Here is a 21,883-nt window from a genome sequence, read left to right as displayed (position 1 = left end):
AATCGACTGCAACGACGGGGATCGATTGTGGCAAAAAACGGTTCCAGAAAGCAGGTACAATAAAAACAAAAAATAAAATAAACAAGTAACTAACCACGTTAGAATATGGTACGATCCGAAAATGTGTTAAAAATCAGCCTCTTTTTCTGGATTGCTTTTGAAAACACTGTCGGTTGGGTTTAGAGCAGGAGGTGGGTGGGGGATTCGCTCGCTCGGTCAGTCAATTGACAGTGGCCTCTGGTGCATTTACACCAAAACAGCAGGTGCAAATGGCACTCGCGAGAGAAAATTTGAGATCGAAAAAGGTGTACACAGCTCCCTCTGGTGGATTTGCAAAAAACAAAAACTGCAAAAAAAAAAAAAAAAAAAAAAAGTGGCTCCTGGGATGTAATGTGTGCTCTCCATAAACGTATATAGGGGTACCAATAATGAGCCTGGGCTGCACAAGCATTTGTGTGTGTGTGTGTGTGTGTGTGTAAGTCAGACTCATAAAAAACACCAAACATATCTGTTATCATTTATTTTTACAAACATTCAACCTATATCACCTTTATCTCTCAGTACTCTTTATAAATTATAAAAAATAATGTACAATTAGTTTACTATGAACAATACATTATGACCTGATTACCCAGAGTTTTTCCTTGCCCTGCTTGAAGTAAGCACACGGTTTCTCTTGCGCTTCAGACATTTGCACATTGCAACTTGAAGTACAGTGTGAAGTGGTCTCTATGTCCCGAACATATATGTTCAGACACAAAGAGCCATGCGGTCGAAGAATGGGGGTATATATATATATATATATATATATATCAGCTAATGAACATGGTACAGTATTGTGCGTTTGTAAGTCTGGAAGAAGCGAAGGAGACTGCAAATGAGCATGTTGAAGTAATGTATGTAGACCTGCAGTGTTGGGGAAAAAAACAAAACAAATTCTTGCCAACATGCAGAGTGCTATACTGTCATGCTCTCTTTATGAGAACATTTTACTGCAAAACTGTCACCTCGATGATTCTCCACTGACAATAGTTTCATAGTCGCAAGGCAAACTGATAACATATCAGAGGTGTGTATAGATACTGTACACCATAGTAGACTGAACAAAAGTGTGCAGTTCTCAAATCTCTCTCGGAGTGGATTTGTATAAGTTTGTTCAATTTGACTGTGGTGCACAGACGTAAGAAAATGGCTTTCAGTCTTCTGAAAGGTCAGACTTTTACCACCTCGCTGACAGCCTGAGGAAGTCAATGGTTTTGTGTGGCTTTTTTTTTTCAACAGAGCAAGATAAAGCTCTTCACTCCCTACCTTGGCTCTTTTCTTGGTTTTCTAAAGACTGCACATATTGCTTAGAAAACGAACTCAATAAAACGCAACCCAAACGAAACAAAGTCGCACGTACATATAAATATCAGGATAAATATCAGATGTGATAAACAATGTATAATAGCCATTTAAAGCTGAAGACATTCAACGGATCCGTTAGTCTCTCCATTCAGAGGCTCAGGAGGAAGCTTGATGAATAAACCAGAAAAATCTCTTAAGACACATAATTTAATACATTAAAATAGCAAATATACTATTTAGAGTTCTCAGAGTTTGGAGTCCAGTCAATCACAGAACTTGCAGGATGATTGACAGATGACATCTTCATTACAACAGACTGCTGCCATTGTTTCATTGCCTACTGTGGTTCCTCCGGGTAAATGGTCCAATTTTCCTGTTAGACACAATAAAAAAAGGGTGTTTAGCAGATTTCTCCCTTGGAAATGGCTTTAAAATGTACTGTTTGTGTAGGAAGTTTTCTGTAGAGTTTGGTTAAAACAAGATTTCTGTAAGGTATGTCTTGTTCTTTAACAGTCCACCCAAAAACTACAGCCATCATGTCATGTTGTAATTATTGCCCACATGATCATCAAAATGCAATGTTTTCAGAAGTATGTGCAGTTTAAGCATATAAAAGATACCCCATATAAGTCCCTCCAGGATTTTACAGGGACACTTTATACTTATTTTGTATCGTTCAAATTTACTACCCTTTTGTTATGCTAGCGGCTGTTTTTGCCCCATTGACATCCATTATAATATTTTTTTTAATTGCAAAGGCATGAACACCATATAATTATGCAGTCTTGGTTGTTGGGGGTTTTCCCAGTTGGAACAAGGTACAATTTTTTACTGTTGGTCACCATTAACCTATTAGGGCTGTGCAAAAAAGATTCTGGCTTTTACATGGAGTTCTATGAAGTGAAACAACAAATTATAGTGTTCATGCATAAATACACGTACTATGTTCTGAAAGCTGAGGTTATTATTTTTATTTGGGTTGGGTTGGAGTCGGGGGGATCATGCGGGGACCCCTTATCGCGCGGGGCCCACCCGCCGTGCGTGCCCGTCTGCTACGACACTGGTAGCTCCCTGAGTACAACAGTTTGATGTCACTAATACAGAAAGCATTGCACATTTAATGAAAAATATGTGCATTTTTTTAAATAATGAAAATCTGGGTTTTCTACTACATATTTCAGTAACAGAAATCCTTTACATTATTTTAAGCCATTAAAATCTTAATACCTGGGGATCTTTTTTAATTTTTAAAAATTTCTGCAATGAGATTTCATAGTTTAAACCTCAAGAAAGTGTGCATTTGTTTTAGGGGTATAAGTTTATAACTGTATTACCGCATCCCAAATAGCACACTATGCACTTAATATAACATAATATATGAGCTTAGTGAACCCTAACGCTTTTTTTACTAACCAAAAAATTATTTCCTAGACAAAATTTAATGATTGCCAAAATAGTGAAATATATGACCAAACTACTAGTACCTGCCATGAACATAGCCGCATTCACCATTAGGAGGTGGCATATTCGCTCATGTATGAGAACTTTGCTTGCACAATCCAAAATATGAATATGTATGTATGTGTACTGCATGTGTTTTCATACATGGAAGCCACTCTGCTGAACGTGGAGGAACTGCAGTCGTAGTGCTTGTATGCTGCTCACTATCCTCCTCTGGTGGCCAATCAGAGACACTCCAATTCTTCTTACATCACTGTTGACAAAACATAACAGGTGAAACATCTGAAACGGACTGCATGAGAATAAAAGGGAAAATATAATTATATTTATTTTGCTAGGCCATTCACTCCTGTTAATCATTCATTTTTCATTTACTCATTTGAACTTTTAAAACATAATTGATGAACTTGTATGGGATTTTTTGTAACTGATTTTTGTAATTTAAAATTCCAAAAGCCTATATCTCTTTATCTAGATATAAACAACTGGGGTTCCTTTAAATGTTCTTGTTCAGGTACCTTTGATTATTTGAACTAAAATAAACCTGCATCTACTACTGAGGGTATTCAATCATAGCTCATGAGAGGTAAATGGAGTGTAAAATACAAAAGGCAATACAGAGAACTTGATGCAGAAGTAGACTTACTCAATGGTCATGGTGGATATGGAGTCCAGGGTTGTGTATCCTGCTGCAATGAAGTTGTTCTTGTATTGACTCATTTTGATGGAATCCAACCAATCACCGATAGATATGAAGAGAGGGTAGTCTGGCAGATCCTCGGGGGATTCTGGGAAGCTGTTTAAATACACAACAAACACTGTATGTAAAACAACAACAGTTTTGGCAAGATGAAATTCATTTAGCAACTGCAAGCATGAACTGGAGGCAAACCTACAGTTGTTTTCTCATACGCCTCAAGATTTTGGGTTATTCAGCTTTTCATTAAGAGTCTTGTTTATCAGACTAATATAAAGAAAACATCCAAAATACACGTTTCATTTATAACACATATTTTTAAAGGCAGTTTTCTCAAAATTGTATTTTTTTTTCCCTGCACTGAGCCATAAATGTCCACTTAAGTTGCACTTCATTCATTCATTCATTCATTCATTCATTCATTCATTCATTCATTCATTCATTCATTCATTCATTCACCTTATTGCAGTATTTTCTGTATTATTTAATCTATAACCTAAAACCTTTAAAACTAATATGTTAAAAATTATATGCACAATAAAATAAAAGAACAAACAAACAAATACAAATATTGAACCTGACTTCATCAAATGTTCAGATTTATATGCTAGAATTGTATGGACATTTGCACATTTAAATATGCCTATTTTTAATATTTAAATGTATAGTTTTAGAAACCTGTAATGCAAAAAAAAAAGAAAAAAAAAAGGAAAAGAAAGTATGCAACTGTTTATATAATCAAGCAACTGGGGAATTATGCAGATAACTATTGTTTTGTTTGTTTGTTTTTTCTCTTGCCGTAAAGACATTTCACACTGTTATGTACACAACTTGTTTCAGTGTTTATTTCTGTTAAGTTTTGTCATTCTTTGTCATGGCCCATCTCCTTAGTTATCCAGCTTGTTGTTATAGTTATTATTTGTCACCAGCCCTCGTCTTGCTCATAAAGTATCTGTCAACATTGGGATGTGAAAATAAGGTAAAAAAAATCCCCAAATTACTAAATACGCTAATCTGGAGAACTTTCATTGTAAATAAACAGTTAAAACAGCCAGTAATATGTTTTTAATAGTTTTGTTTGTTTGTTTTAATATTACTATTATATACAAAAGATAGAATAAATAGTATGCATTAGAAAAAGCTGCAAATAAATTAGTTTATTAAACAGTTTAGACTATTAATATTATTAGCTATTATAAAAAAATCAAATTATCAAATCTCATTTACATTTTACATTTTGATAAAAGAGCAGCAAATTAAGCTTTCATTTAGATTTTTTTGTTCTGCTTTTGTTTTGTTAATTGATTGATATGTTTTAATGCTGTGTTTGAATCCGCCCAATCATCTGCACTACACCATAGACCAGGACACACACATAGGAACGTCTACTAATCAATGAAAGTTTCAATTCGAAGATGTTGTTGTGATGCTGTTCATACCTATTTACATCCTCCACCAGTGTGAGGAGGCTGCTGGGATTGCGTATGAGCTTGTCGAGGAAGCTGACCACGTCATTAAAGTGTGGTCTCCGGCTGCGTTCCTTCTGCCAGCAGAGCAGCATGAGCTGGTGCAGGGCCACGGGGCAGCCCATGGGTGCAGGGAGCCTGTAGCCCTCCTCTATAGACAGAATCACCTGCAAGACAACACACACAAGCTTACTGGGATATACATTATAGGCCAGTTTGTTACTAGTTGCACATGCAGTATTAGGGATTCATTCCATCAGTGGCATGTAGTACTGTAAACAGTTAGAGCTATTATTATATGTATATTATAAATATATATATATATATATTTTTCTTTTCTCATATATCTCAAATCTATATATAGATTTTTTTTCTCAGAAAGCAAAGGTTTCCTCCTTGAACACCTCTCATGCAAGTTAAACTTGTGCAGTCTCTGTCTGATTGTAGAGGCAGGCACTTTCACATCAACAGTACCTAGAGCCTGCTGTAGGTCTCGTGAATTAGAACTTTAATTTAAATAAAAGTTATGTTTTCAGTTTTAATTGTTTGGTTACAATACCTAATCTTTCAGTATTGTTAAAATTGAGATTAAATAACCATATATTAAAATGCCTTACAAAATACCCAGGCTTTCATAGGGTATCCTATTTTTTCATATGACTATATGTTTTCTTAGAAAAACGGTGATGCTTTCATTTCTTTTCTTTTTTTTACCTGTTGTATGTATAATAATCTTATTATATTAATAAAACATCAACATGTATTGCATTATAAAGGATAACACACAGTTGTGAGTTAATAAGTCAAAATTAATAGGCCTTCTGTGATTTTTTTCTTTTTTCTTTTTAAAATATTTCCCTAATTATGTTTCATGAGGCAAGGACAATTTCACAGTATTTCCTATAATATTATTTTATTTTATTTTGTTTTGGAGAGTCTTATTTTTATTTTGGCTAGAATAAAGACAAACATAAAAATAAATAAATAAACGAACGAACGAACAAATGAACAAACGAATGAACAAATAAATAAATAAATAAATAAATAAATAAATAAATAAATAAAATGTTTGGTTATATATATTTTATAAGGACAATATTATTAGTCTCAAAGACTATTCAGTATCTTTCAAAAGATAGTATTTTTTTACAATTAGAAAAGGAATTACTGGAAATTAGTTATTAAACTGTTGAAAATATTGAGAATCTCTCTGTTAAACAGCACTTGCTAAATATTTTAAAATAAAAAAAACAATGTCAGGAGGACTAATCAGTAATTTTGGCTTTAATTGTATTTGCTGTAAATGACAACATGTACTTTAATTTGGGAAGAAATGTCATCTGTAATTTACAAAATAAAATAAAAATGAAATAATTTTCCAGTAGTCTCTTTGTTTCCATACAGAATACAGTTATCAGAATACAGTTACTTCTGTTATTGCAGTTACTGTACAATAAAAACGTAAGATTAGATTGAATAAACTTATCAATATTTCAGACCAGCCTATAGCATAGCCCCTTTTTGGCCGTCTAAAATAAAATCAGTCCCAAAAGTCACTTACATCTTGATTGGACATCTCCCAGTAGGGCCGTTCCCCATATGACATCACTTCCCACATGACAATGCCATAACTCCACGCATCACTGGCTGAGGAAAACTTCCTGTATGCAATGGCCTCCGGAGCTGTCCAGCGGATGGGGATTTTACCCCCCTGGCAAAACAAAACCTTCTCTTTTTATTATAATCCACTTGTTAACATGAAAACATTTTTTTAGGTCCAAGCCTCTAATTGAGTTTCTGATCACAGTTTATTTATTCTTCTCATACATTCAAGTCAATCTTTTACAAAATGATTGTTTACAACAGTTTCTCTACAAACATTACAAATCATATTTTTAATAGTATTACATTATTAGTTGGGTGTAATTAGCTACAAAGTAACTCGTTTCTGTAATTAAACTATTTATCCACTCAAAAAGTAAAGTAAGGGATTACCACTTTTTAAAAAATAATTATATTAGTTCATTTTAATGTACTTGACTTAATACATAAATTCCACAGCTCTGTATACATTTATTTAGAGAAGAAGAGTAATTTAATTTTATTATTAAATTTTATAATTATTTGTTATACAAATGTATTTTGGAGAAAATTTCTGTTTAAACTATGTTACATCTGTTAAACAGTTGCATGTGCTTGATAAACAATCAACAATGATTTAAATAAGAAATTAGTGAGTGACAACTTACAGTATATTGTTTATGAAATGGTTCATCTTTTTATATTATGTACTTTTGTTATTTTGTTTGTTTTAATCAAGCTTAAAGGTCACACTTATCAGAAGTTATCTAGTTTTTATTTTTTAGTCTATGCATTGAGGTTTATGAGAATTTTGAGTAGTATTGATTCAAGTTATTATTTATTGAGAACTGAGAATTAATTACTTTTGAAGTAACTTACCCAACAACACTGATAACAGCACATTGTGAGTGTAAGTATATTACCATCATAAGACTTACATTACATTAGACTTACATTAGGAAACCTTTTATAAAATGATTTTTTAAAATTTATTTTTAGGAGTACTAAATCTATTTTTTAGTTCAAGAATTAATGTTCACATTTAAAGTAGAACTACAGTAGATCTAATTTTTAATGACAATTTACAGCACACAGACAAACACTGAATATACATATTTAATCATTATCAGTTGGACATATATTTATATATATACTAGCCCAGGCCCGGATTGGCTAATCGGGAGGACCGGGAGAATTCTCGGTGGGCCTGTCCGTTTTTTGGTCATGAGGGCCGGTATCCCTAGCTCTAGAATCTGTTGCTCTCAGCAGTCACACTTTTTAAATTTATTTATTTATTTACTTGACCACAGCCTTTTTATTCATTATTTTACCGCAGCTCTACTCTTTTTATCTATTTTCTCGCTGAGTCACTACTCAATGAACAGCTGTTGTGGTTCAGTGGATAGCATGTTATTTTACGATGCCGCAGACCCGGGTTCGATCCTCGTCTGAGTAATGTATTTTTTTCATTTTTATTGTTTAGACATATAATACTGTTAGGGTTGTTGAACATTTGAAGTTATAAAGCAGCTGTTTTCTCAAAAAAAGACGTGATAGTGTCATTAGAAACTGATTTGGAAATGACCTTATTTTAATATAGTCAGTCGTGAACTGAGGTGGGCCGGTCTGAGGCTTGAAACTCCAGGGCTGAAAAGGAGTCCCACTCCGGCCCTGTACTAGCCACTTTATTGGGTACACCGTACAGATACCAGGTTGGACCCCCCTTTGCCTTCAGAACGGCCTAATTCTTTGTAGCATAAATAGCAACAAGGTACTGGAAAATTTCCTCAGTAGTCTCAGTTTCCTGTCCTTAGCAGTGGCATGTTGTGCATTCAGAGATGCTCTTTAGCATCTCGGTTGTAACGAGTGGTTATTTGAGTTACTCTTGTCACTTAACTCACCTTTCTTAACAATCACCTTCTGATGCTCGGTTTGAACTGCAGCAGATCATCCTGACCATGTCTACATGCCTAAATGCATTGAATTGCTGTCATGTGATTGACTGATTAGAAATTTGCGTTAATGAGCCGTTGGACAGCTGTACCTAACAAAGTAGCCAGCCAGTGTATAATATATTGTAATTATTTATTGATACTTAAATTATATTTGAATATTATATTCAAATAGTTTTGAATAACGTTAGTAATGACTTAGAGGGGTGGTCCAGAATGTATTTTTAAGGCTTGGTTGTGTTTATATGATGCAAATGTGTTCATGCTTCATTTGTAGAAAATCACGTTATTTTTTCATATATTGTCACATTAGAATTATAAGGTTCTGTCTGACATTTCATGTCAAAATTTAGTAATTGACATTCTTATTAAATGACACTTATTTACATTATGGGATGTTTTTTATAAGTTGTTTACATTTTAAGACTTTTTATTTAAAAAAAACAAAACAAAAAAAACAAAAACAAATGTTACACACATACTGTTTGCTATGGAATGCAAACTCTAATGCTTAATATTACAAAATCATTGAGAACGCAGATAGAACCTTATAATTCCAAGGTGATGATATCGTTGATTATATACAGCTACACTGCTAACATGAAAATGACTGTCATATTTTCTAGTTTATCTGAAAAGCCTGCCCTCAAGAGACTCTGATTGGTCAGCTAACATTATGTGCTGTGATTCGCAGACCGGCTCCACGTCACCAGTAAAGCGTCATGCCTCCACAAGCATGTGCTTTGCCTTAGCTGTGTAAATAGTGTCAGTCAGAGTAGCTGTTAGCAGTATCTGTTTGAACCTTAATCATACAGAAAATGAAAAGGATGAACCCTCATACCTGCACTCTAAAATACAATCTGACAAGTGTCAGAAACAAGTAAAAATAGGGTGACTCCTTTAAGAGTGAATCGTCATTTTATGTATGTGTGTGCGTATGTGTGTAAACAGTCTGTAGATACATGTAACACAAGAACCGCATGAGTATGGGACCGATGTTTATTTTTCTTTTTCTTTGATGCTCGAATTAAGTTCTTTTTTCTGTAATATAGAGTGATGCTGTTGACAGGAGAATGAAGCGTAAGATGTGATATGCGACTCTTGCGTGCTGCAACACGAGTTAGGAAAGCTATCTTGTATTTTTTTACCTAACTCAACATGTTACATGTCTTTCACATATATTTGGAATAAGCATCTGTAAGTAATATGAAATGTTCACATATCTTTTGCGAGTTTGTTATCAGAGATGTGGAACGCAGGGAAAGCATCCGCATAGAGAGACACTGCATTGCTGATAACGATTGTGGCTGTTTACAGCAGTTTGACTAATAAATATGAATTTGTAGCTAAATTGTTAACAGTGCCAAACAGCATTTCCCATTGTTTACATCCTTGCCACAACATAGCGTTAACGCTAGACACGGTGCATGTAATAGATCAATTTTACCAAATAAAAATACTCACATGTTGTGGCTCACAATCTACAGCTTCTGCTTGTTGAAGCAGCTCCTTTGGGGAGGTTTTAGCCGAATCCAGCACTGAACTGGGTGAGATTCTGGAAGCTATCCTTTGTCAAATGCTAGCTATATAAACTTTTATAATTCTCTGGAACATAATTAAAGTTTAATTGTAAGCACTTCTGTATTTGTGTCGTGTTCTTTGGAAGCCCAAATACAGAAACAGAAGCAGCTCTGTGGAAATAGCAGCGTTTGGATGGCATTTGAGCTTTCTCTGCTATAACGCCCCTTTGCTGAGCAGGATGTGTGCGCATGGTAAATGCGTGTAACTGGAAACCCTTGTGATCTCACTAGCTGGATGTATTTTTTTGTAGTCCCCACTGTTGTCGCTGTAGGTTTTGCTAAGCTAACTCTGTAAAAGCCGATGTCTCACTTTGCATTGACCTTCAAACCTATTACATTCAGAGATGTTACTTATGTTCACACAGCTACATTATTACACATCAAATAAAGTTTAAAACATGATATCGTAGAGGACCACCCCTTCAATAAAAATGTACAATTAAATTAACACACATTTGTTTTCTTTAATATATACAGCAAAGCTTTTGAGCTGTTTGTAAATGTTGGTTTATTTCTGTCTTGTAGGTGTATTTAAATTTATTTTTATTATATTTTTGATAATGATATCTCTTAATCTTCAATAGAGAAGTTAACTGCAATGACTCTCTTTTGAGAAATGACTCAAATTGATGCACTCGTGTGTTGTGGATTAGCTTATTGCTGCATAAGTCACACTTTCAGCTACATGTGGTCCAGAAAAAAAAAAAAAAAAAAACCCAGATTTGAACCCAGAGTTGATAGAGAATCTTTATATCAAGCAAACCAATTAACCTGAACTAAACTAGGTTGGATTTGTTAGGCTTTGGCAATCCAAAACTTACTCTGCAACCTGGAGTTTGTTCAACTTTTTTGTACAGCATGCCTCTCATCCGAATAAAAAAAAAAAAAAAAACTCTTAGATTATCAGAACTCAGAAACAACTGCCCTTACTTGATTTCTCTCAACATGAGGACAGAAGAGCTGCCAGTCAATCAATTGATCTATACATTTTGAAAAAAATAAATACCTCAGATAATTTCCTAATAAGTAAAAAAAATGTTTCTAGAAAACTACTTTACTAGTATATATAAGAAAAAATGTAATCAGATTACATAACTCACATTACTTGCAATTCAATACCCCCAACACTGCCAGCAACCAATCACTTTGTGCTTTTCTAGCCAATTAAAATTAATTCTGATTGCTTTTTGCATAATGTTAGATAGTTTTCTTGGAATGCAATAGTTTGTGCCACCCTAAAACCCTGTATTAAAAAGTTCAGATGTATTCAGACCCACTTAGCATCTTATTATGACACTAATTACTCAATCAGTCTTCAGAGTAAGCCCTTAATCTCATGTTATACTGCTTAGATAAACTCAATCCAATTCCGTAACACACAACAAGCAGATTGCTGCTAAGCTCCAGAGATTGAGAATCAGCTTGGGCTCTCTGGATTGTTATTAACTGTGAACAGGCCTGAATGTAAATGAAGAGGGTGCATGTGTGGCTTACTGTGGTGGTGTAAGCTGCCTCCGGGTCGTCCTCCAGCACCCTGGACAGACCGAAGTCCGACACCTTACACACCAGGTTGTCATCCACTAGAATATTTCGGGCTGCCAGGTCTCGGTGGACATAGCCGATGTCGGACAGGTACATCATACCAGAGGCAATGCCACGCAGCATACCAACCAGCTGGATCACAGTGAAGTGCCCGTCATGCTTCTACAGAAGAAGAGCCAAAGAAAGGGAAATGAGAGGAGTGTGCATTGTATCATAATGAACAATGCAAATATTTACATTTATTTGAAATAATAAGAGACTATAATGTTAAGAGTGCTGTTGATGTAATTCATTCATCCAATCACTTATTGTCATTGAAGTTTGCCCTGAAAAATGGTATGAAAATGTGCAAGTTTAAAAAAAAAAAAAAAAAAACTACTTTCTGTCTTTGAGTAAACTACAGTATAAATATGAAAAATTGTAAAAACTGTAATGTCATGCCAATTTATAGTATATTTTCAGTCTATTGACCATTCTGAAATGTGGAAGAGCGCTCTTTTTTTTCCGATTGTTTATAACTTCTGATTCAGTGCCAATGGGAAAAATGAATACACTGTAAAACAATGCTGTAAATTTACATTATTATTGGTAATTTTTAAAGCATTACTGACAACTTTTACAGTTGTAACCCACTGGTTCTACTGCACCCAACTCAGTCTGAGCTGGGATCGAACCGGTGATTCTCTGTATAGGAGTCAGTTGCTCTAACAAGGAGGCTAAAGACCACAGCCTCTAGCGTCTGTCACTAGAGCACCTTTTGAGGTCAGGGGAGTAAGGTTTACTTGCAAAGCACTTCGCTAGCTGGTCTCTGTTACACTCAACCCCCTAAACCTCACTCCCATCCCGGATGGGCCCCCACTTGTCGCTAACTGGCCTCTGTTGCACAGAATTCAGAGATGTGATTTTTACAGATAGGAATTTCTGTATTTTCCAACCTTCGTGGGGCGACCCCTGTAATTTGTGTAAATGCAAAGGTGGGAGACTGTCTCCATCGTCATCGAAGCAGATGACCTGCTTCATTCCGGATGTCTTTTAGGGATGTAATTGTAGACCTACCTAGGCTACTGTGTTTATGACATAATGATATTGTGTAGTCCAATAATGTGACGAAGCCGCTGACAATATTTAAGATTATGAAATTGCTTTGAATGCATGTGCGGCTGTTTTTTCTGTGATCAGATTTGCATGTGACGACCACGTGTGCTCTATGTACATTTTTAATTTTTACAGTGTAGGAATAATAAACAGCAGAAAACAGTCAAACTACTTGCTCAAAAAACAAGCGGGTTCATGACTATACATAAAAAGTAAAATAATACAATAGGAAAATATCAGTTTACTACATAATGTAGCATAATGGGCTGTTTTTAAGATCTAAAAATCAATGGAAATTAATGAGACTGAAAGTTTTGAGCCACAAAAATTCCAATGGCTGGGCTGCTTGTATCAGTTCAATAGAAGGGAAATCAAGCTTGTTTTAAGTTTAAGGCTGGATTGAAAAAATTAATGGTATTTTATTTGTTATTATTAATAACTACACTAACTACAATATATTTTACAAGAACATTGGGATAATTGTGTTACATTCCATGGTGTTTTGAATGTATTGTTGTGTTTGGTTTCTTTTCTCCCTCTCTCAATTTCTGTAACCTGTTTCTCAGCTAGGTATGGAGGAGAGGAGGTAATTTATTGCACCTGCTGCTCGTTGCCCTGCAAGCTTAAACGCTGACCAGGGGTCTGTTCTTTGTACTTGGATTACTCAATTAGCTGGATTTGGATATTGACGATTGGACACGATCCAGGATCATTTCGTTCTTCAAAACTCATCTGAGACTTGTTGTCATAGCAACAGTTCTGGTAGCTCAAACCTGCTGGGGAGCAGGCTCATTTCATATAAGCAGGATAAGATCGGGTCAGTTCAAGCAAAGATAATACTGAAAGTATGTACCAAATGCTGATATTTTCTTACAGTGGTTATATACACTTGGAAAAATAGTAGATTTTAATTTTTTTTTTAATATATATATATATATATATATATATATATATATATATATATATATATATATATATATCTTCTCTAAATGTAGAACTAAATACATTGATAAGCATTGTAATACATGATAAATACTCTTGACACATGAAGGTGTAAAGCATGTAGCTCACAACAAATGTGGAAAGTTATTGCGTATCATTTTTAACAAGCCCTTTACTGCTAATTTTTTGTAATTTCGCTCACATGGATAATTGAACATTAATCAGATGATGTCATTACGCTGCTGTGCTGTCTGCCGATCGTTGCATTGCTGATCATGATTTCAAGGATCAATAAATCTGTCCTTCACAACACACGCAGCGATGTCAGATCAGTTTAACCAGACATTTAAATCTGATTTGTGAACTTGTTTGAAGAACCAAATTAGCGAGAGATCAGTTATCAAGATTAAAAGATCCAGGATCTGCCAAATCATCTTAAATGATAGTGGTAGGAAAAGGGAGGCTTCATGAAACACTGAAACAGTCGAAGCAAATGTGTCGAAGCTTCGAAATGTTCCGAAACCCCACTCTACTGTGAAATCTAGTTGTAATTTTTTTATGTATTACCCTGGGACATTAAACCCCACGTTGTAGAGTTGAAGCTTCAAGTGATTTAGTGAGTGGTGAGAGTTGGGTAATGGGTTAATAAATTTTTGAAGCTCTTTAGTCACGTGACCTGTGAGTTTTGAATCACTTTAGTCATGTGACCTAGGTGTTTTGGAGGATGCTACGGTGCAGTGTTTCCGCTTTGGGATATCCACACTGTGTCAAAGCATCAATTTCATGTCAGCCATCGCTACTTTGTAAAGAATTTGAAACCACTTCCAATTTGCTATTGAAATTTACCTTTGTGTTTGTAAGCCATAGGGAGGTGGGTGCTATTTTATTTTTAAAACCCTTTTTTTTCTTTCCTGTTTATGTTTTGTTAGGCAGTTTGTGTACATTTCTGCTGTTAATTAAATTTTACTTTGTCAGTTTAGACAGTTTTACTCCCTAACTAGCTAGAGTTTACTTTTGTTTGTTGTTTGTTGGCCTTTCCCCCTCCTGAAGTCTATTTTTTTGCTTCCTAGTTTTTGTTTTATCATTGTGCATTGTCCTGAATTTGTTGTGTTGTCATGAGAGCAGTGGACTGATCCACACTAAACCTTACTCCTAGATGTTTAACATCAGAGACAACAACTGTTCTTTATCTTCAATGATTAAATATTAGGAGTGACAATGTAAGTTATTCAATGACTCCTTCATCCTAACAATCAGATAATTAAAAAATGAAACAACAGAAATAAGTGCACTAAACTACTTTTTTATAGCATTAATGTAATTTGAACGTACAGTAAACTTTACGTTCTATACATTCCATGCTTTCCCAGAGATGGGTTGCGGCTGGAAGGGCATCCGCTGCATAAAAACGTGCTGGATAAGTTGGCAGTTCATTCCGCTGTGGCGACCCCGGATTATTAAAGGGACTACGCCGAAAAGGAAATTAATTAATACTTTTTATGCTGTCATTGTCATTTTTTGCCTACATTTTCAATTCAGTCAATTCATTTTAATTTTTTTTGCTACCAATTTCACCCACTGTATATATTGTTGCTGGGAAGTATTACATTGACAAAAAATTTGAGAAAGATAATATAAATATCTTAAAATGTGGTGATTTTTGAAATATTATTTTACGAGATCTTAAAGACTCCTTAGAAGTTTTAGACTACAACAATGCAGGATATGTCAACTTCCAAATGGCATTTTATTTGAAATGTCAATCTGTTATCGCAATAGAAAAAAAACTCTCACTATAAAATGAATGTAGGTGACATAAATGAGGAATTACAGATTTTCAAAATGTTTGCAATTTTCAAAGTTTTCATACCCTCAGAAAAGAGTCCAAGGAGCCATTCTCCATGTATTCCACCACAATCATCACAGGCCGACCTACAAAGAGGAAAACAGGACACCTGTAAGTAATGGACAAAGTTTCATGGAAAGATACTGAGAGAAATGGGACAGACATCACTACATTATTCATTGCTGTCTTAAAGGACTGGTCATTTCCACAATGTCGAATACAAAAGTTCACTTTTGGCTTCATCAGCAGCATTTATTTTTTGTGATATAATGCTAATTTAACATCTGCTCATTTTAGGTAGGCAGAAAATGTTGGATTAAATGAAAGACAGGATAAAACTACAATCACTTTTTTTTCTTTTTCTGTTTTTCTTCTGAGTTATAATGGGAAGCAGGAAATGTGTAGCATGAAATCAGTATTTGTTTCCATGTCAGAGCATAGCTGTGAGTGTATCAAACTAAGCACACAAACATGTATCAGAGAAAAATGGCTTTGAGCCAATGATGATTCAACTTATTCTGTAATTAGTTTCATACAAACAATGTGTAACATCACTGAAATAAAAAAAAACTGAGTTTCATGATTTTGTTATCTTTTAATTCATGTTTTTTTTTTTTTTTTTTTGCCTGCCATGATATTCAGACAAAGTTATATTAAGGTTATATCAAATAATATTTCATGTGTTAAATGTAATCTTGACAGAAAGACCATGCGTAGGGTTATTACAAATACATATTTATAACACAATGTAAATGCTTACAAATCTAAAAATGTGTTAGAAGTAAAATGCCCAACCCCAAATAAGTACTGATTTCCAAATTTACGTTGACTTGCATTCATTGCAGACAACATGAACACCATATTTCATGTTTTGCTTGGTCAGCTTCATTTCATTTGTAAATATACATCCTTTCCTGTCGTTTAGACCTGCAACACATTCCAAAAAAAGCTGGGACAGGAGCAGTTTAGGGTTAGTTATTAGGTAAATTAGTTAAATGATGTGATTCGAAAGAGATGACATCAACAGGTGATTGTAATAATGACTTGGTACAAAAGCAGCATTCTAGAAAGGTCTAGTCCTTTAGGAGCAAAGATGGGCTGAGGATCGCCAGTTTGCCAACAAGTACTTGAGAACATTATTGAAATGTTTAAAAATAATGGTCCTCAAAAATGTATTAGGGCATTTGGATATTTCACTTGTATTTCAACAGTGCATTACATAACAAAAATTCAAGGAATCTGGGGTAGTTTTTGTGAGTAAAGCACAAAGGCGCAAGCCTAAGCTAAACTACGGTAATCTTCGATCCTTCAGGTGGCACTGCATCAAGAATCATCATTTATCTATAAGCAATATCACCACTTAGGCTGAGGACTACTTTGGCAGACCTTTGTCAAGTATCACAATACATAGTTACATGCACAAATGCTAGTTAAAACTGTACTGTGTCAAAAAGAAGCCCTATATTAACAGTGTCCAGATGCGCCATCGAAGCATCTGGGATAGCTGTGGTCAGATAAATCACTATTTCAGGTATTTTTTTTAGGAGAAATGGATGTGTATTCTAAACTAAACTATAAAATTATCCTTACAGGCTGTTACCAGCAAGTTATTGGGTTGTGCCAGTGTGTTTGGCAAAAGTAACTTGTACTTTTGATGAAGTAGAGAAATACAGAACTTCAACTGTGATGACACCATTATTGCTGAAAAGTACATAGGGATTTTGGAGCACTGTATGATGCCTCATTTTCCAGGGATGCCCTTGCATATTTCAACAAGACAATGCAAAACCACATTCTGCACACATAACCTGTCTGCAGTCCCGACCTGTCTACAATAGAGAATGTGTGGTGCATTTTGAAGTGCAAAATGTGACAACAAAGACCCCTTGCTGCTGCCCACCATTAAGACTTGTTTGCAGGATGAATGGAACAAAATTACACCTAAAACATTTAATCACTTAGTGTCTTGAGTCTCTAAACATCTTTTAAGTGTTGTGAAAAGCAATAGCAACATTATAAAGTTGTATAATCCTTTACTGTTCCAACTTTTTTGTAATGTTTATTTAAAAAAAAAGAAATAATAATAAAAAAATCATAAGGAACACATTAAATAATGTTTGTTGCATTGCCTGCAATTAAATACAGGTTAAAGTAAATGTAGAAATACTTTCTTTTTTAATTTGTGTTTTCCGAATTGTTCCAACTTTTTCTGATTTGATGTTGTATTTATATATTTTTTTTTTTAATGTTCAATAAATCAAAAGTGATGGTAAAGAAAATGGTAAGGTAGAATATTTTTTAAGATAGAAGTGTTTTCTGTCATGGTTAATACAAAGGTCCTATTAGTTTTTAACATTGATGAGGATAAAAATCGACAGAATAATTCTAAAGGATCATGTGACATCTATATTTTTTAATTAATAAAAGATTGTTCTGTCAATCAATCAATCAATCAATCAATCAATCAATCAATCAATCAATCAATCAATCAATCAATCAATCAATCAATCAAACAAACAAACAAACAATCATTCATAGACCAAACTTCTCTTACTCTTTGTGACTACACCCTCCAGATGGATGATGTTAGGGTTATCGAACTGTCCCATGATGCTCGCCTCTCGCAGAAAGTCTCTTCTCTGACGTTCAGTGTATCCTCCCTTCAATGTCTTTATAGCCACAGGAATTTCCTTTTTTCCTGGTATACGGAGACGGCCACTGCACACCTCGCCGAACTCGCCTGCAGGACACAAGCACAACCTGATTTTACCAAATGCAAGAAGTTTGATCACTGTGATTGTTAATCTTGGAACATTAAAATCAACCAATCAGATTTGAGGAACAGGTTAAAATTATGTCAAGTTTAAGCTTACAATCAGGATGAGATGTTCCTACATAGTTCATATCAGGATTTCAGGAATATAGTTAGAGTTAGGTTTAGAAATTCATTTTTTAAAACATAAATAATGTTATTTGCAAAATGTGGTGAATCAGGAATGTGTCAAACTGTAAAATCAGGATGTGCCAGGAAACACGCTCACAAGTTCATATTCCGTGTTGTAGTTGCGGGTTGTAATTTAACATACTAAACACTAGGTGGCAGTCAAACTATATCAAACAAAGTTCTCTTTGGGACAATTATTTTGCATTGAATTATTTCCTACTTATCTCACTGAAGATTAGATTCAAATCATTTTGTCTTCGGAGAATAACAAAGTGATTTTTCAGAGAGGCAGTTAAGGGCTTAACTGGGAAAATGATTTGAAATGTATTTTAATTAGACACAAAATTGCAACCAAAGCCTGAATCTGGTGACTAAAGGAGAGAGAAAGATACATAATTTATTTTAAAATAACTTTATCTTGTAACTAAACATGTCATGAGTTAGAAATAATTAATTTTGGATGAAGAAAAAGCTGGAGTGGATTATGGGCTGCTGAGGCATAGCTGTAAAAAGAGATCTGACCTGCTCCGATGACTCTTTCGATTCGGATACGAGATGGATCGATTTCCTTGGCAAACTCATGAACGGCCTGTGAAGGATCCTCGTAAGTGTCAGGGTCAATGTACGTCTTTAATCCTGGGAATGGCACTATAAAAACAAGTCAAAGGTTACAAATATATATATATTGCTGAGTAACTGTATTTGTGAAAATATATTATGTGTATGCAATTAAGATCTCATACCGTGCCCGTTTTGATATTGAGTCCTTTTTTTGTCTTCTGACTTTATCTTTGATTTTATGTACCACTGGCACCTGTAGGAGCAAAGAGAAATGTAACAGACTAGTGCATATGTGGATATTTTATGCATATAAATCCCATCTAGACACAAACTATTTTCGTTCATTCATTCGCTTGTTCGCTCGCTCGTTCGTTCGTTCATTCGTTTGTTCATTCATTCATATCATTTTCTTTTCGACTTAGTCCCTTTATTAATCTGGGGTCGCCACACCTGAATGAACTGCCAACTTATCCAGCAAGTTTTTACACAGCGGATGCTCTTCCAGCCTCAACCCATGACTGGGAAACATCCATTCACACACACACACACACACACACACACACACACACACACACACACACACACACACACACACACACACACACACATACACTACGAACATTTTACCCTACTTAATTCAACTGTACCGTATGTCTTTAGACTTGTGGGGGAAACCGGAGCACCCGGAGGTAATGCCAACTGACACAGCCGAGGCTCAAACCAGCGACCTTCTTGCTGTGAGGCAACAGCACTACATACTGTGCCACTGTGTCCCCCCACAAATGATTTTCTTTATTCTTATTTCTGAAAGCTCTATAAGCATTGTTGTAGGTGGTGCGTATAAGATGTTTAACCCATTTGTGCTCAAATTTTTTAAAGTGGTTTCATGCATGTAGCCTTGTTAATAGTGTCCTATATTAACATGCTTTGGATTTATTTTCTGTAGGTTTTTGATTTTTTTTTGTCCTAGAAAATTATATTTTAAATACGCAGCAGCTATATTTACAGGTGTTCAAATATGTTGTAAAAACCCTTCAATGTAAAATTTGCATAGAACGAGAACATGCAGTGTTTGAGTTAGCATTCTAACTTAAAACAACTGCTTTCAACAGATTAATTCATATTCCAAAACACATGTATTGTTTAAAACTAGAAAACCACTCTATTAGAAATGCATAATTACAGCAGTCAAAGAAAAAACAATGACTCAAAGGGCAAAAGTAAATTTAATACTGCACTCCAAAATGGTGATTTCTAACAAAAATAGTATTTTAGTAAATCTCTGAATGACAGAAATAGTCTAGTTAGTTAGTAGTTAGTTAGTTAGTTAGTAGGTTAGTACAAAATGAAGCTGCTGATGCTGTTTGTGGAGTTTTGTAATGACCCTAATAAGCTGAGATTTTGAGAGATTTAATAAGTTTTCAGTTGAGTTCCTCTTAGGCCATGTCCACAAGTTATTTTTGTAAACAAAAAACTTTTTTTTTGTAACTTTTTTTGTAAACAAAAAAGACTCTGGTGCTTTTGAAATTTTCACCCTCTCTGAGGAATCAAAACTTTTGGTTACAGTGTTTGTGGTTTTGTGTAGATGAACAGTCAACTTGTGTAGAAAAAGCTGTGATTTAGACAATACCTATGTTTGTGTGTACAGCAAGACCTACTGTAAGGTTGTGACTGGATTTAGTTTTAGTTTTGTGTTTTCTTCAGTGATTCTTCTTATTAACAGCAGGAGTTTATTATTCTCTGTTCACTCAGCATTTTACTCTACTCTAGTGTTACTTAAACTCTCTTTGTGGGAATGAGACCAATGGGAGAAGTTGATTTTACTCTGAGGGGATTTTGCTGTGTATTAAATTATGTATTATTATATCAATTTATTATATCAATAAATTATTATATCAAAGTCTAATTTAAAGTAATATTATCAGTTGAAGGGTTAAGTTGTTTTTAGATGGGGTATTGTGAAAACATAAATCATTAAACAAAATGAATAACCTTTATTAACTTGTTAACACAGTATGCCCTAATTTTCCATGATTTATATACTTACAAGGTATTTGCACATTTGCAATATTTGTTGCCACGTGAACTTTTGACAAATTATAGAAATAAATAAATAAAAAAACTATAGATTTATTGAAAGATTTGTTTTGTTTGGATGAATCTAGAGACCCTCATGATTATGATGAGATATATTTGTGAATAAAAAATATTTTTTAGTAACATGAAACATGCCTTTATACGGAACGGTTTGCCTCCATTTTGCATCCTGGAATGAGGGGTAGGAAGTTGAAAGCCTTACATGACAGGAATTAAATCAATTCCCGTTTTTCTTTCTTGAAATCTTTAATTTGCTTGTTTGCTTGCATGTCATTGAGAAACTGAACATGGATAACATGTAGAAAATTACTTAGAGAAGAAAAATGTCAACTATGAACTTTGGCAACTAATGTTGTCGGTGGTCCTAAATGGGTTAACTTTTAATAGTAATAATAAAAAAAAAAATTGTCTTGATACAAATCGCTCCATCACAGAACTAGATCAGCTTCAAAATTGTTTATTTGAAAAATATAATATATTATAAGATTATAAAAAGGTATGACATTTGTGTGTTACAAACAACTAAGGAGTAGTCAAAATAAATAATAAAAATAATAAATATAATATATAATAAAATAATAATATGATATGGCTTAATCATGGTGAATTAGTGGTTAGTGCTGTCACCTCACAGCAAGAAGGTCACTGAAAACTCAACTAAATTGGCTGATATGTATCTATGTAAATGTATGTGAATGTACTGTATGTATGTGTATGTTTGTGAATGAGTGTGTATGGATGTTTCCCAGTACTGGGTTGCAGCTGGAAGGGC

At 34.4% G+C, this 21,883-nt stretch overlaps 1 protein-coding gene across 2 annotated transcripts in view; it reads right to left on the bottom strand.

The window, feature by feature from the left end:
- Positions 1-505: 505 nt before the first annotated feature.
- Positions 506-21,883, bottom strand: part of epha6 (eph receptor A6) — a 283,437-nt gene continuing 262,059 nt past the window's right edge. The window contains exons 9-18 of one of the 2 annotated variants that reach the window (XM_005159930.5): positions 19,197-19,267; positions 18,976-19,101; positions 18,064-18,249; positions 15,534-15,595; positions 11,579-11,788; positions 6,533-6,697; positions 4,945-5,138; positions 3,455-3,604; positions 2,953-3,061; positions 506-1,720 (exon numbers count right to left, since the gene is read on the bottom strand). In XM_005159930.5, the coding sequence (XP_005159987.2) occupies positions 1,685-1,720; positions 2,953-3,061; positions 3,455-3,604; positions 4,945-5,138; positions 6,533-6,697; positions 11,579-11,788; positions 15,534-15,595; positions 18,064-18,249; positions 18,976-19,101; positions 19,197-19,267 (1,309 nt within the window). In that variant the 3' untranslated portion in view covers positions 506-1,684. The remainder of the gene's footprint in view (positions 1,721-2,952; positions 3,062-3,454; positions 3,605-4,944; positions 5,139-6,532; positions 6,698-11,578; positions 11,789-15,533; positions 15,596-18,063; positions 18,250-18,975; positions 19,102-19,196; positions 19,268-21,883) is intronic. The other variant, XM_001344524.9, reaches the window with a different exon arrangement.

Source organism: Danio rerio, chromosome 1, assembly GCF_049306965.1.
Source record: "Danio rerio strain Tuebingen ecotype United States chromosome 1, GRCz12tu, whole genome shotgun sequence".
NCBI lineage: Eukaryota > Metazoa > Chordata > Actinopteri > Cypriniformes > Danionidae > Danio > Danio rerio.
The sequence above is the reverse complement of the archived record's forward strand: the minus strand, read 5'-3'. Positions and strand labels throughout refer to the sequence as shown.